General features: G+C 38.7%; 1 protein-coding gene across 1 annotated transcript; it reads left to right on the top strand.

The window, feature by feature from the left end:
• The first annotated feature begins 1,909 nt into the window (after positions 1-1,909).
• Positions 1,910-13,219, top strand: mlc1 (modulator of VRAC current 1). Its single transcript, XM_061722553.1, has 12 exons — positions 1,910-2,201; positions 2,467-2,746; positions 4,684-4,773; positions 4,962-5,015; positions 5,136-5,237; positions 5,367-5,468; positions 5,589-5,660; positions 5,821-5,937; positions 6,047-6,103; positions 9,810-9,932; positions 10,088-10,249; positions 12,358-13,219. The coding sequence occupies exons 2-12, from the start codon at positions 2,489-2,491 to the stop codon at positions 12,436-12,438; spliced, it is 1,218 nt and encodes a 405-aa protein (XP_061578537.1). The 5' UTR covers positions 1,910-2,201; positions 2,467-2,488; the 3' UTR covers positions 12,439-13,219.
• The last annotated feature ends 2,940 nt before the right edge of the window (positions 13,220-16,159 follow it).

The following is a 16,159-nucleotide window of genomic DNA, read 5'->3' as shown; positions in this document are numbered from 1 at the left end:
AACAAACTATGTTGCCCTTGGGGTAATTGGTTTTGTGCAATTGATGAAACCTTTTGTCAGGAGGCCTTTATTTTTGGTCATCGGAACAAGATACAAACAGGAATGAATTTGTTTGTTAGGGCAGCTCAGTATACAAGTATATATGGATATATATACTCATTTCTTTCTTTTTTTATAAATCTCACCTCTTCCACTCCAGCCACAATATCTCCTGCGTGCTCACAAGCAATTATAGCTGAGCAGTGTTAAAGCCGTGACCAACTTTGGGATGATCAGACAATCCAATAGGAAAGTCTGGAGGTGGATTACTCTCCTCTGCTCTGTCATCCTGCCAATAGGTCTCAATTAGGCACATTGCCAATGAACAGTGCCTGATGAAGTGAGCTCGTATTGTTCTTTGGACCAGGTCCCAGTGTGATGTGACGATGGTATCATTCACTGACCCAACACAACCACAAAAACACATCTACAAATCTGCCATTGCAGTCTTGCATTACAGAAAATGTTTTATGTTGAACTAAATTGGAGTAAAACGTTACACTTAAAATCAGACATAATTAGGATAAAATGTATCTCATTGGAGATGGTGTGAATCCAGAATATATAATGTCTTGTCTTTTTTTTAGTATACATCATTGCATTTTAAAAATATCAGTCCTGCAACACATTCGAAAAGAAGCGGTTCTAACTTTTACCTTGAACCCTGAAGTGTACAACGGTGGGTGTTTTTTATTTTAATATTTTCTGCATATTTGTTCACAAACACGGCCTTCAGGCGAGCCCAGTACTCGCCCTCTTCATACTCTTTTTTTTCTGCAATAATGTGTGCAGAATGATGTTTTGCAGGGAAATCTCAACAAAGATCATTCAGCTCAAATGCACACTTAAAAAAAAAATAATAATTGTATTTTGTGCTTGATTTTATTCTTACAGTTGTCTGTGTGATATATTTGATATGTCAATAACTGTTATCCACAAATAACCAGGTTTTCGTTGTTGTAATTTGATGTTGCTGTTGCTTTCTGCATATCTTAACAAAGATTTCCATTATGTGCTTCATATGTGCTTGTACTTGCACTGAAATGACAAGACCAAAATACCCAAACTAAAAGTCTAAACACTAACATTTATAGACCAGTCTGTGTTCCAGGGATCCTTTTTAATGTCCTCAGAGACTGCTACAAAAATGCTTCACTCTTCTTAAGTGTGCATGGTATTTGCAGTTAAGAGACATCGTGACAGAAGTTGTTACGGAGTCACCATGGTTACAGCCACCCAGGAACAAAGTCGAGATTGGAATGTTGTGCTGTGTTAAAAACTGAATGGATGTCTGAGGCGCACATACATATACATGTTTGAACCCAGATGGGGTTAACACACACCGTCAAGGCATTGTCATCCAGCAGGGTTTCCTCTGCAGTTAGAGATTTTCATATGAAGGAGAAATTATCCTTCACCAGATTAGCTGTGTCAGACATGAGAGCATGTGATGAAGCCATGGAAATGTCTCTGATGGCTCTTTTCTAAAGCTCTGCTGGGCATCTTGATTTACTTAGCTGCAAAGTGAAATCAAATTGCTGAAAAGCACCATAGGAAGTTGTGTGGGGAGGTTAGACAAGGGGACAAATACAAGCTCTATGTGAGACCGTGCATTGGGAAATGTTTGAAATCATCATTTTTTTTTTAGAGTGGATACAATCTGTGTTGTTATGTATGTGCTCGGTTCTGAAGGCCTATTGTTCAAAATTCTGAGTTGCTTGGTGTGCATGTCTGTGTGTGTTTGCATGAGAAAATGGGGGTGGGTGGTGATTAAAAGGGTGTTTGCCCCAGTACCTCGGCCCCCAGAGCGAGCCCCTTCATCCTCCCCTTGTTGTCATGCACAGGCGCTCTCCCTTTGGCACAAAGTAGGCTGGCAGCACAAGAGCCATGTGTTTTAGCTCCAGGCTTTGAAGAGCTCCAGAAACTTTTCAGAAATGCTTTTTAGAAACGTCGCGTAACGGGAGAGGGAGAGAGAGAGAGCGGCAGAGAGAGAGAAAAGAAAAGAAAAGAAAAACATTGGCGAGTGGGGGTGAAGAAGGAGTAAAAGTGCCAGGAAGAGAGATGGGAAGCAGAAGAAGCTGCTGTGATAAATAATCTGTCTTGCATGTGGAGTTATTAAGGACATCTTTGTAGGACGGCACTATTGTGGTTCACTACAGAAGGTAAGTGTAGCGTATTGTTTGAAAAACAAAGCCATTTAAGTCGGTCTTATTATTTGGTTTAACAAAAAAACAAAAGCAAGGAGGTTGTTTTTGATACAGTCCTCAAGTTTAATGCACTTTTCATGGATTTTCTTTGCTAATTCAAATGTTTTACTGCTCAGATTTAAACTTTGACTTACTAGACTTCTTGCAGATAGAGAAGAAAATGTGCCGGTCAGAAATGACTTCAATTCTTCTTTTTTTTCCTCTTGTGTTTTCTATAAAGTAAGCCGCCAGCTCTTCCAGCGATGCATCGAGAGGAGCTGTCAGCCAGAGAGGAGTTCACCTACAGCCACATGCCTGCTCAGGAGAGAGGCAATGGGACTCTGGGACGGCGGGGTGACAGGGTAGTGGAAAGGAGGCCGGACAGGGGAGAGAGGGACAGGCCTGAGCGCGACAGCTACACAGTGGACGTGAGGGCCAGTGACCTGCAGCTGGCCCAGCCGGAGCCTCTAAAGCACCCCTGCTTCAGCTACAGGGCCTGGCTCTACAGTGTCCTCCTAGGGGTGAGACCAAATATTGTCAGGGAGAGCAGCAAAGGAAGCACCCTTGCAGGATTTGCTTATTCACTCCATAACATAAAAAACTAAAGGCTGGGATTAATCTTTTTCAAATGAAAAAGCATCCCAATCTAAAGATCTTTAGTGGAATGTGGAAACAACCAAAATCTTGGTTTGTGCTTCCAATTTAGGTGAAAAAAGATCCTGGATGGGTATGATGGGGTTAAATGATGTCAATTTAATGCCAAATGCATCATGAATCAAAACCCAAAATTTGAGAATCAAAATCTAAAATCTGAGAACTTTAACCCAGAATTTGTAACCAAGACATCAAAATCTCCAACCATGAGTGTCACCATCTTTCTTGGTTATACTTTTCTTTTTTCTCTATTAGTTTTAAAACCATCTCTGTTTTTGAACCATCTTCCTCAATTTTTCTTTTTCTTTTTGTGCATGGAATTCTGAAAAGAGTGTAAAATTAGCGCTTCGTCAATCTACCGTGTGGTGACGGGACGTAGCCGAGATCCAGAAGCTTATTATATTATTATATTATATTATTTATATTGGCTTCTGAATGACTCAGCGCCTAATGTTGAGTCAAGTGGTTAGTATCACTAACAACTTTATCAATTAAATAAACAACTTTTCAATATAAAATAAAGAAGTGACAGAAATGAACAACTTACCTCCACGCAACAGGAAAAAGTCTGATGACGCAAGGCACGACTAGATCTCGGCTATGTCCCACCTCCCCCCCTGTAGAGAGAAGAAAAGTGTTCTGCGTTCTCGGTTAGTTAGATTTTGACTACTTGGTTACAGAATCTGGGTTTTGGTCCTCAGATTTTAGTTCTCAGATGTGGGGTTTTGATCCGTGATGCATTTGGCGTTGAATTTGCGTCATCGGGAGCTACTCCCTGTCAGTATTTTAAACGTGAGCGATTTGTCATTGGTTTATTTTAGTCCAATTGCTAATGCATCTCAAGATACATTTATGTGAATAACAAAGGACAGTCTCTATTAAATACACAGTTTTATGTATCATAGAGAAGAAAATATGTTCTTTATAGTCTGAAACTCATCCTCAGATTAGAGACAAAAAATTACATATGAGGTTATAACAAAAATAAATTAAAATGTAAACCCATTGTATGAAAAACTAAGTCCATCATATGGTTCAAAGCCATACTTTCAAAGCCATCCTTCACTACAATGTTGCTACAGGCGATTGTTCCAAAGGCATGTGGTTTGAAGGCGTCTCTTATGAGCTTCTTCTTTTTAGGATTTCTGCTGTAGCGCTTTTAGTCTTTTTCTAGATGAACTGTCACAAACTTTAACATTAAACTTAACTGAAATCTATGGAGTTTGAGATGTAGCTCTTAGGTTTTTCATAAGTTGTATAGTCTGACCTTGGGTTGAACATGCTAGCTTTTCTACTCCCGGAAAGACTGACAACTGTCTTCAGTGTTGTTAACTTATGAATAATCTTTCTCACTTTTGAATGAAAGACTCCAAATTATTTGGATATTATTTTATAACCCTTCCTGTACTGATGTGCAACAACTGCTTGTCAAGGATCATTGCAGATGTCTCTCCTCCTAGGCATTTTGTTCACATTGAAGAGGATTGAAGCATATATAAAAATGAATGGATTCATAGACTGATGGTGGAATGGAGAAATCAGTGCATGAAAGTTATTTCTTTTGTTGAAATAATAATAATATTACCAATAAATGTCTTGTTTTATTGATCCTCTGAGGATATATTTATCTAATTTTAAAAACTCCTGACAGCCAGCTGATATTTTATGTCATGATCTCTCTGTTTCATGTGATATGCATCTAAAATGTTCAGATTTACCTTTTGAATCCGTAATACACGAGTCTCTAAATTTGTTTGCGTGCATGTCCGCGTGTATGTGCATGTGCGTGTATGTGTGTCCTCAGGGCAGCCTGCTCGTCACATCTGGTTTCTCTCTGTACCTTGGAAATGTGTTTCCTGTTGCCATGGACTACCTGCGCTGTGCTGCAGGCTCCGTAAGTGGCCATCATGTAATCACAGTCAGTTTCACACAAATATGCTGATATTGCCCGTATACCTGAAGGACCTCATTCCCATAATGTCAATATAATGCTAAAGGCAAAATGCCAGTGAAGGAATATTTTTAGATTGCCTCTTCATCAAAAGATAACTTCAAAAGCTCACATTTCAGTGTCACTCACAGGGCATCCCAGCAGCAATAGCGAGCTTTGCTATCGCCAAGAACAGACATGTTGCAGTAAGTAAACAATGGCCACACCACAAGCAAGAGATAATTATGTTTTAATGAATCATTGTTTGAGGTTGTTTAAAGATGAGCTACACTAATGAGGATGAGTTGTTTTCATGTGTTTTACAGGTGTCGGATTTCCAAGTGGTCTATGTTTCAACATTTGCTGTGACAACTACCTGCTTGGTTTGGTTCGGTTGTAAACTGGTCTTGAACCCTTCTGCTGTAAATGTAAATCCATCCTTGTTGTGTACAGAATAATCGGGCCTCTAACTCCTGGGCATTACAAACGTTATTATTAAAAAAAAAAAAAAAAAAGTCCTTCAGTTTTCATCTGTTTGGTCTCTTTTCTGTTCTCAGATCAACTTTAACCTCATCTTGATGATTTTGCTGGAGGTGTTAATGGCCAGCACCGTGATCCTGTCAGCCCGCTCTGCAGAGGACTGCTGCTGCCACAGGAAGGTGTGTGAGTGAATTATTGATTGCTCCCGTTCCAACATCTGACACCTCCTAGTTCTTACTCTGCATGTTGGTTTCATTCTTCCTTCCTGAACCCTCACAATCGTTCTATCCATCTTCTAGTCTGTGACGTATGACAGACCTGCGGTTTTTAAACCTGCAGTGTTCCCCACCCGACTCCTTAAGGCATATTCTGTGAGTACAACTTTAGGTTTTGCAACATATGATGTTGCTTTCAAAGGTGGGGTTAGGCTGTATGAGGGTGACAGCTGGAGCTGAGCTGGACGGACGGACGGACAGATGGCTCGGGTCTCTGTTTTAATGTTTTGTTGAACTGATTAAATCTCCCTAACAGGTGATTGAAGTGATCGTGGGAATTTCTGCTGTATTTGGAGGAATTATTGCACTGAACATGGATGCATTGCTGCCGGGTCCGTACCTGTCTGTCACATTTTTCTGGATCCTCGTGGCTGTAAGTTTTCCCTTTTGAATCAAAACACAAAACACCTCAGAGTTATAAATTGTGTTTCTATCACCAACTTCTGGCCTGCTCCTAAGACTTTGTATTAAATGCATTTCAGTGTTTTCCCAGTGCCATTGCGAGTCACGTTGTGTCAGAATACCCCAACAAATGCCTGGTGAGTACAAAGCAATATTCCTGTTGCAGCGTCAATGTAATATGCTAAAGTTAAGGTCAAAATCTGCACTATTGTGAATAGTTGACTTGATTACCCAAAATATATACACGTATACATACAAATATATATATATATATATATATATATATATATATATATATATATATATATATATATATATATATTTATATAGATATATATATATATATATATATATATATTTATAACACTTGAGTAAGTTAATGTGTCAGCCCCTGGCACTAGACCAAGCATAGAAAGTCATTTGACTTGACTGACAGAGCATCATCATTCATGTTTTAAAGAGAATATGTTTAGTTGTACTGCTATTTGTACTAAAAGACCCACGCAACTGGCTGTGGGTTCGTCTGGAAAAATCAGAAAACAAAGCTCTGCTAAGTAGCAGGCAGCTTTTGCTAACCATGTGTTAGATAAATGCAGCAGTCACTGAAAGAACATTTGAAACCAGCAGCTCTGCAGGGCAGTGTGGCTCGGCTGAAGGAACCGGGAACCAAGGAGTCTCATTTCAAGACCTTTCCGAGTGGAGGTCTGCTGGGACCCACATATGCGTGTAGGCCAGCCCAACTCCAAAGGGTCGAACACTGGAGAAGCAGGCTGAGCATCGGTGGGTCCCAAGCAGAGCTCTGCTCGTCTTCATTTTAACTCTGGTGACCCTTGCTTCAGATGTTGTTTTGGTAGTGACATGAGGAAATTAAGACAGATTTGAGCCAAATTAATGTAAAGCAATATTAATTAGCATGAAAAGTTAGAATAACAGAACCCTGACCTCAGAGGTGGGTAGAGTAGCCAAAAATTGTACTCAAGTAAAAGTACTGTTACTTCACAATAATATGACTCAAGTAGAAGTAAAAAGTAGTCATCCAAATAATTACTTGAGTAAAAGTAAAAAAAAGTACTTGGTGAAAAAACTACTCAAGTACTGAGTAACTGTTGAGTAACGTCTGATTTATTTTTTTAACACAACCATTCAAACAGACAAAAGTACAAAATAATCATCTTCAGGCAAATTAAATCAATAAAATAATAAAATAAATTAAAATTAATAAAAAATAGCTTACATTAAAATAATCTTAAAGTAAATTCAAGTACTTTAATAAATAATAAAATAATTAAAATAATAACAATAAAAAAAATAAATTAAGCAAAAGTAGCACAAAATTTCAAGCCTTTGTACTTTTCTTTTTTAACCAGGCAGAACTAGAACAAGCGCATGAACTCATAGAAACTGTGTGTGTGTTTGAGTCTGTGTAAATGTGACAAAACATGCAAAAACAAACATTTTTCCCAAAGAATCACTCAGTGATGTCATGAGATTGACGAGTACGCGGATAAAAGGGATAAAAGAAAAGTAACAGCTCAACGGAGCCTAATGTAGCGGAGTAAGAGGAACAGTTTCTTCTTCACAAATCTACTCAAGTAAAAGTAAAAAGTATAGTGATTCAAAACTACTCCTAAAAGTACAAAATTTCCCAAAACTTACTCAAGTAAATGTAATGGAGTAAATGTAACTCGTTACTACCCACCTCTGCCTGACCTATAACAGCTTATCATAGTTGAAATAAGGTGATCATGTTCCAGCTGGCTTTCAAAACTTCTTATTTCGCCCAATTGCAATAGGAGGAAAAGGAAGCTTGAGGAAACATGTGGGTGACCTTACGTGGGGTTTGTCCAGTTTTTCTTACTCAGTCTACATGTAAAACACAACAAAGTTCACCTCTAGTGGGGGAAGGTTTTATTACAAGCAATGCCTGACCATCCTCACTCATGATCACAGTATTGTCAGACATTCTTGTGCCAACACAGCACGTATATGCAAAGAAATTGGTATTGCTATATTTAGCAACTTTTTTTGAATTGTTTTTCCCAACATAGATGGATATCATCTCATGTGTCTAGACAGAATAACTTTCAGCCAAGGTCAAACATCAACGTTATCAACTATGTTTAAAATCTGCAATGATTGTCCAATGAAAACTGGAAAACAAGAAGTTGTCCAGGAAAAGTTGTCCTGAGTGTGAATTTATTCAACGCTGCAGCAGGTTCAAAAGGCTGCAAGGGTATACTCCTTTTTTAACTTAAATAGCACTAATTAAACACTATCACACTTTTTAACATATACATTTTTTATCAAATATATATGCACATAAAAACTGCATGGTTTAGTTTGGAAAATTTGATTCTTAGGGTTATTCATTAACACAGACTGACAGAATTTAAGTAATCAAGAAATCTACACAACTTTTTTTTTTAATGTTTAACCTTGAGTTTTCTAACGACAACATCATTGAAACAAACAACAATTACGACAAGTTAAGTGAATTGGAAACCTGTATCACCTGTATCTATCTGTCAATATTAGACAGAAACTTTTGTATGATATATCTTTCCATTTATTTTATTTTACTTTTTACTTTATTTGACTAAAAAAATAACACACTTATCGAATAAAATTCTGATAATTACTTTTCATTTTCAACTTTAGGATTCTTTTGAGATCCAATGTCCTACTTACTTTGGAAAGAATCTAGGAGAGAGGGTTATTGGCCCAAATGAGTAAAGAAGTGAGCACCTTTCAAAGCCCCTACAGTTTACTCACAACCTAAGGACTGGGTCGATATATGCCATCATTTATCTCTTTCCAGTCCACTTTCATCTGGACATAGAGGGTGACCCTGTGATGATCATGGCGTTTCAGCCTGCCCACACATGTCCAGTAAATTAAACAGGACCCACTCTGCCCTGTTACATTAGAGGGGTCAGGAAGACGTAGGTGAATCCCTCCAGAATCTCCAGATTATTGATTACCCCTACAAACAGACCACACTTTGTGACACTGAAGGATTGTGTATCTGAGTAGGCGGTCAGCAGCACACGAGCAGCAACAGGGGTCTGTACTGTAAAGCTTGACTTTGCCAGAAACAGTGAGATCACTCTGCTGCTGGGAGTGTGGTGAACAGAAGGCTGAGTTCATGTAATTTGTGGACTGTTTTTTGGGATGTTGTGGGAACATTCATGTCATCTTGAATCCGCCCAGACGATATTTTATTTTGGTACCAGGAATGAGGCAAACACTGTATCAGTACCAGGAGAAGATGTGGAGGTGATGGAGAAATATAGACACACCCGTAATCAACTGGAGAACATTGTTTTGCATCTGTACGTGTGCAATTAGCATTGGAACAGGGGCGTCATTCCTGCATCCCATAATAACCTTTCACCATGAATATCAGATGCATGAGAGGTTATTACGAACTCCAGGATCTGCCTGTCTCTTTATTTGCTCTTATCATATTTTGTCAGTAATACAATGCATCAATTTACTCTGAGATTAAATAAGTATTCTTCTATTTCATTAAATATATTACCAGGAATAGAAATTCAGACCTGAAAGTTTGGATGACACTGTAAAAATACACTCAGAGGGTTTAGAAAAGAAAAAAAAGGTGACTGTGATCAGTTAAACTATTGTTTTGTTATGATTCTGGTTTTTCCTTTTGTCCTATGAGAAGACAGTTATAACAGTTGACCTCTAGATTTAATTTTACAAGCTTCTGGTGCATCCCTGAGGTCTGTCTCCTCCACCTATTGGCTTTGTTATTAATTTTATTGTTGTTTTTATTTCAAACTCTCATTTTTGTACTTCTTTTTTATTTGTGTCGCCTCTCAGGTGGAGGTGCTCATTGCCATCAGCAGCGTGACATCCCCCCTGCTCTTTTCAGCCTCCGGCTTCCTCTCTTTCAGCGTGATCAGCGTCATTGAAATTTTCCTCCGCGACGTGCCCACAGCAAAGGTGAGTTGGATGAACGGGAAAGTGGGTTCAGTGAGCAGAGTTGTGAAGTGTGACCTATGAAACCCTGACTCACAGTTGACTGCGAAACAAACGAACAGCGCTGAAAGTGAAGGGTGGTAAATATTTTTAAATGGTCACGTGTGTGTGTGTCCCAGCAATCCTACGACATCCTGCTGTTGATTCTGATGGTGCTGCTGCTGGTGCAGGCAGTTCTTACTTCAGCCACTGTGGTGCACTGTGCCACATACAAGAGTCGTCTCCGCAGGAGTGTTCCAGAGTGTGATGACAGCATGCTAACCACAACCCATTACAGTGAGGTACGGCACACAGAAGCAGCATCCGTGGTCATCGTCTCCTTGTTATTTCCTGAACTTTAAACAAGAGACACTAGTATATCTGGAAATAAAGCACCTGTATTTCTGTTCTCAGCATCTATAGAGCATTTATACAACATTCAAACAGGACAAGATATGATTTAATGTGGCTGTCACACATGCATAAGCTAAACTGTGCTGTAGAAGCTCATGTTTGATTATTTTCCGTCACTTTTGATTCCATTGCACCCACCAAGGTGAAGGTGATCACTGCTAAAAAGAAACTTCCCTGGAGAAATGCTGCAGGTCACACCTGAAAACAGAGTGTCGAAAAGCTGAACGCAGGTGGCGGAAAACTAAATTACAGATTCATTATGACATTTATAAAGAGAGACTGAGAGTATATATATAAAACACGGAGCTGGGGAATGCAAGGCAATCATATTTTCCTGATATCATTGCCAAGAACAGGAATAATGCACACACTTTGTTCACTACTGTTGACAGGCTAGCAAATCCTCCTGAGTCAGTGGACCCTGAACTTCTATCCAACCATGCCTGCAATGAGTTTGCCTCTTTCTTCACTGACAAAATTCAGAAAAAGAGGTAGTCGGTCAGCACTCCTAGGCTAGATGCAGAATATGTGGCAACTCTGTGTCCAATGAGAGAAACCATGATGCAATTTTGTCAATTCACTCATAACCTAGCTCAGTAGAGCTAGATAAAACCATTATCTAGCTCTACTGATTTGATCAGATTATATTCGGTTTACTTTATTGTTGTTTGACTTGGTGTTTTAGGTAATTCTGTAGTCTGTTTTAACTGTTGAAACTCAATGTTTTAAAGCTGCTGTCTTGGCCAGGCTTCCCTTGTAAAAGAGACCATTGTGTCTCAATGGGACCGACCTGGTAAAATAAAGGCTAAATAAAATAAAATAAAAATAATAACCTGATGACATCATACATAACCTGAATTCCACAACTTGCTGCCTTGATACTCTGCCAACAGGGTTTTTTACGAGTGTTGCACATTGAATGGCCTCAGAGCTGTAGATATTGTAAATACATCTCTGCTTTCAGGTATTTTCTCTCTGTGCCAATAAACAGCAGTCATATATGGAGCTAAAACAGTCTCAATATTCACAAATGCACTGGATGATTTACAGATGCGTAGGACAAGATTCACAAATGTATTTCTGATGCACACACAAATATACAGTAACCTGATTTACAAACGGCTTGTGGACTGTGAACTTTTTGAGGCTCCCCTGACTTGCCTCAATCCATACATTTCTTTTTTCAAACACAGACTGATTTCCAACCAATTGCATATCTTCGTTGTTTCAGCCAATCATAAGAATGCACCCGACGTAGGATTAAAGGACTGACGTCTCAGCAGAACTTAGAAAAACTTCTCCACGCTTTTATTTTCAGTAGACGCTGTTGTCACGGGTCTCCCAGAAGAATCAATCTAACAGCTGTTAGTTCAGAACACTGCCCGAGTCCTCACTAAGATCAAGAGAGGGGACCATATAACTCCAGTTCTTAGATCTTTACTTGCTTTGCTTCCTGTCTGTCACAGAATAGATGTTAAAATCCTGCTGTTGGTTTATAAATCTCTGAATGTACTAGGGAGAAAATACACCTCTGATCTCCTGGTTCATTATGAACCAATGAGAACCCTCAGGTTGTCAGGTTCACGCCTACTTTCTGTACCCAGAGTTAGAACCAAAAAGGTGAGACAGCGTTCAGCTTTTATGCTCCTCACCTGTGAAACAAACTCCCAGAATGCATCAGGGCTGCTGAAAATGTCATTTGCTTTAAGTCAAAGTTGAAAACCTCTTCATTGACTGCTGCATTTCAGCAATCCATCATAATGCACTACAACATTTTATTTCTTTCATCTCATTTGTTTAATTCTTTTTAACTTATGCCTGTCTATCTTTCATTTCTGCTTTTAAATGCTTTCACTTTGAAATGCATTTTTTTTTTTTTATGTAAAGCACTTTGAATTGTCTTGTATATGAAATGTGTTATACAAATACACTCTCCTTGCCTTGCCTTTGACCCTTTGTCTATGTCCGGCTCACTCTTCCTGTTTGTCCCCAACAGCATCAAGTCTCCAGTGGAACACTGCAGGATTATGATAAAGACAGAGCCTGGAAGGCGGTTCTGGTCCAAATGGCTCAATGAGTTTGGTCCAAAGTGGCAAAAGGGACGAAAGTGAGGGATGTAACAATCTCTTTCCGTGGGTTGAACAGTTTAAAGGAATTGTACTTGTTTTTCATAAGGATTTTTGGTAGATAAAGATTTTGGCACTTGAATTTTGTATTTGTTATCCATGTTTTTATTATTGTTTCATTCTAACTAAAGTGAGGAGCTATTTAACCAGTAAAGGGAAAGTATTTTTTGACGACTCCATGTACTGAGATATTATGAAAAATCTAGAGACACATTGATCACCAACAGAAAAATGGTCTAAGCAATTGAAGGGACACAAAGTGTATAATGTCTTGGCATATTAAATTTAAATCTGCATTTGAAATCCATGAAATATGAATCATACTAGATTTAATGGATGATATATTTCATCAAAGTCAAAGTATTGTCAAGGTCTGACTGTCTGACTGTGATGTGTCATTTCTAAAGAAGTAACTAGTATCCTGTCTAAGACAATAAACATCCGTCACGTTAACTTATAATGATATCAAATGTCATGGTGTGATGAAAATTTCAAATCAATTACACGTTTTGCTTAATGCTTTTTTCTTTTTTTTTATGAGTAGCGAATACCAAGTTATTCAGCACTCAAGTGTATTCAGTAATTAACTGTTTTATGTCTTTTAGTGGTTGTAGTGGTTGCACAAGTTTATTAAAAGACTACTGATTTATCAGTCCAGACACAGAGTATTGATGGATGTAAAGAATTACAGTACAACTGAATTTATGTCTTGCAATAAAAAATAAAATATCATCAGACGCATATAAAGATGTGTTAATGTTTTATCTGCTCTCTGATGTTGCTGGCATGATAAATACCTGCAATTACTCTTTTTTTCTTACTTTTATACATAAGGATGTGATTAACTGCAGGTAATATATATTTGTATGCACAAAAACCCACTTGCTATCTTGTGTGCGCATCACAAACAATGTTTTTATTACTGCTCACATTTAATATTAACTCATTTCATTTTATTTCCCCGTTAATTTGCCCCCATCCTTCCCCCTCACTCTGTTTTACATACTGAGCATCACATATTCCGATGAACAAGGTTTCATTTCTCAGTCAGGTGTTATCACAGCATATGGTACAAGAAATATTGTGTTTACACCTAGGAGCGATGTAGCTGGGGCCTGATTGCTTTTCTAGTTTCCACTTTCTTTTGTGTACAGACACCAGACCTGTATAAAGGACCCTTGGAACATTGCCAACAACTATGATTGGCTTTTCAGCTTTTTAGGGGGTTATATAATAAGAATATTTACATCTTGGATCATCGCCTAAAAAAATGTATATGTGGATCAAAAATCTCCGGATCAAAGCTGCCTAATTCCACCAGTTTTCAACAAAACAATTTTCTGTCACTTTCAAAAACATCAGCTGTGACTGAGATTAGTAAAACTGTTTCAAAGTTAAGATAATATTAACTAAACCTTGGACTTTGATAGCTCTATGAAAATTTTTTCTAAAATACAAGTTTAAATGTCTTTGTTTGATTTGTTTTACAAAGTACCCTGTATATTGCTTTCAATATTTTCTGTAATTTAACTGAACACAGATGAGTCTGTTTAGTATGGTTTTGTTGTAGGGTTGTCTGTTCTCCCCCTCCTTTCCTGTTGTCCTGCAGGTATGTGAGTGGCAGGGGGCGTTGCTGGCTTCTCCCCACTGCAGACGAGGCGCACATCAATCCACTCTAACATCATCTCCTCCATAAGAACCTGGTCTTCACTCCATTACTCTGCCAGATAAATCTGTCTTGTTGGGTTCGCTGGTGTGACTCCTGCCAATTCTTGTTCCTTCACAGGTTTCCTGTCCAATTATTTGGATCAGTTTCTGGCCCGCCAGCTCTCTGCCCTCACCGCCGCTGGCTTCCTCTGTTTTGTTTGGAGACATTAAAACTCTACATTTAAACTTTTTGTAGTCGTGGTTCAGTCTTTGTATTTTGGGGCCCCAATTAGCAAAAGACCCTAACAAACACATTCCCTGTTATAACTGTGACATACTCTCTCTTGCTATGTCTGTGAGGTAATTTTTTTCATTGTTTAATGAAATTATGCTCCTTTCTTATGCAACCTCTCCAAAGTGTTTTTTTAAGATAAAAACTAAAATACATTTTGAAAAAAGGACCCTTCAGCCAATGAGATGTGATTCAACTCCATGTGCCACAGTGTGCAAAATCTTTTTTCAAGACTTTTGTGGTTGAAAGAGTTTTTAATCGACATTTCAAACATTCTAGGGTTTTTATGGCGTTTTCAAGAAGACAATTGACTGCCACCTTTCTTTTAGAAGCAACACAAAGAAACATTTTGCTCTTGGGACCCCACCTAGGTGCAGACCTCAAGTGGGTTTAATGACACCGTCCAAACTTTACTCTTGTTTGACCAGTCTCTCATCTTCTCTTCCGTCAATACTTTAGTGTCTCAGTTGCCTCTGCCATGACATCTGCTGTAGCTTTGTGAGATAGTTTCAGCGTTATGATGTGCGAGACAGTGTCTCAAGCAATGCACAGTTCTGACAAGGGACAAGCAGGATGGGAATCTAAAATGATGTGCGAGACAGTGTCTCAAGCAATGCACAGTTCTGACAAGGGACAAGCAGGATGGGAATCTAAAGTTACTTTGGCTTGTTTTTTTCTGATCATGTGATGGAAGACTGTGTGAGCTAGATGATGCTTTCTAAAAGTAAATGATTCCTTCAAATGAAAGTGAAACTCCTACTCTAACATGAAAAAGTAATTTGTGCTGCTTTAAATATATATTACAGTAAAAGCCTAAATTAGTAAATGGCTACTCAGGAAAAGAATAAATACATTAATACACTAATGCAGTCATTTTCCAGCCTTTTATTTCATGGATATAAAAAAAAAATCTGAGTTCTCAGCCAGTTCAAACTTGACTGCTGGTTGTAAAGACAATGTTTGAAGAGTCAAAGTCTTTACAAAACAAGACTCTGGCTTTTACATCACCTGCTTTGTTCTACATATGACTGAATAAATAACTAAGTTCTGGGCGTGGTAGTGTTATGGTTAGCACTGCTGTCTTACAGCCAAACGGTTTCTGGTTCAGTTGCTGGTAGGAGTCTTATTGTGCAAAGTTTGCATTTTCTCCCTGTGTTTGGGTGGGTTATGCTTGTTCAATTGTAAGTTCCTTTGGCTCAAAGTGTCTGCTCATCCTGTAAGGAGCCATGGTAACACAGGTGTCACACTGCCTTTAAATGTCATGGAAAGTTCCCTACATATATATTCCACTTCGTCTGTGTTATGCGCCCCATATTTTTTTCCACATAGAAATTCTCCTGGGTTTTGCTTCTTGCAAAGTCCCGTTTTGTCATTTTTGTGGCTAGTTGTTCAAACAATGGACCATCCTTTGCGGTGTCCTCGGCTCCAAGGCTGAGTAGCTCACGGACCTCTCTGTCTCCCCAGTTACTCAGACCTGCAAATATAGGCCCTAACTGTGACCTCCTGCTGCTGTTGTTACTCCCATCATCTGTTTTTATTTTGAAAAAAAGACCTCCCCTAGTGGGTTGTTCTCAGGTTACATGATCAACAAATCCCTTACGCCAACCTGCATTAGTTCTGTTTACATTAGACCTGACCTGCGATTAAGTGTACCTTTTGGAGGCGAGTTATTTTTGGGGCCAGCTCGACACCCCATCCCTCGTCAGTCAATAAAAAAAGCACAGGTGGGACGT

Source organism: Cololabis saira, chromosome 5, assembly GCF_033807715.1.
Source record: "Cololabis saira isolate AMF1-May2022 chromosome 5, fColSai1.1, whole genome shotgun sequence".
In the NCBI taxonomy this organism is placed as follows: Eukaryota; Metazoa; Chordata; class Actinopteri; order Beloniformes; family Belonidae; genus Cololabis; species Cololabis saira.
The sequence above is the reverse complement of the archived record's forward strand: the minus strand, read 5'-3'. Positions and strand labels throughout refer to the sequence as shown.

Bases quoted from the DNA above. Each gene is read 5' to 3' on its own strand.
- mlc1 (XM_061722553.1), top strand. From the start codon at position 2,489: ATGCATCGAGAGGAGCTGTCAGCCAGAGAGGAGTTCACCTACAGCCAC. The intron at 4,774-4,961 runs GTAAGTGGCCAT...TGTCACTCACAG, and splicing joins TGCGCTGTGCTGCAGGCTCC to GGCATCCCAGCAGCAATAGC. The intron at 5,661-5,820 runs GTGAGTACAACT...TCTCCCTAACAG, and splicing joins GACTCCTTAAGGCATATTCT to GTGATTGAAGTGATCGTGGG.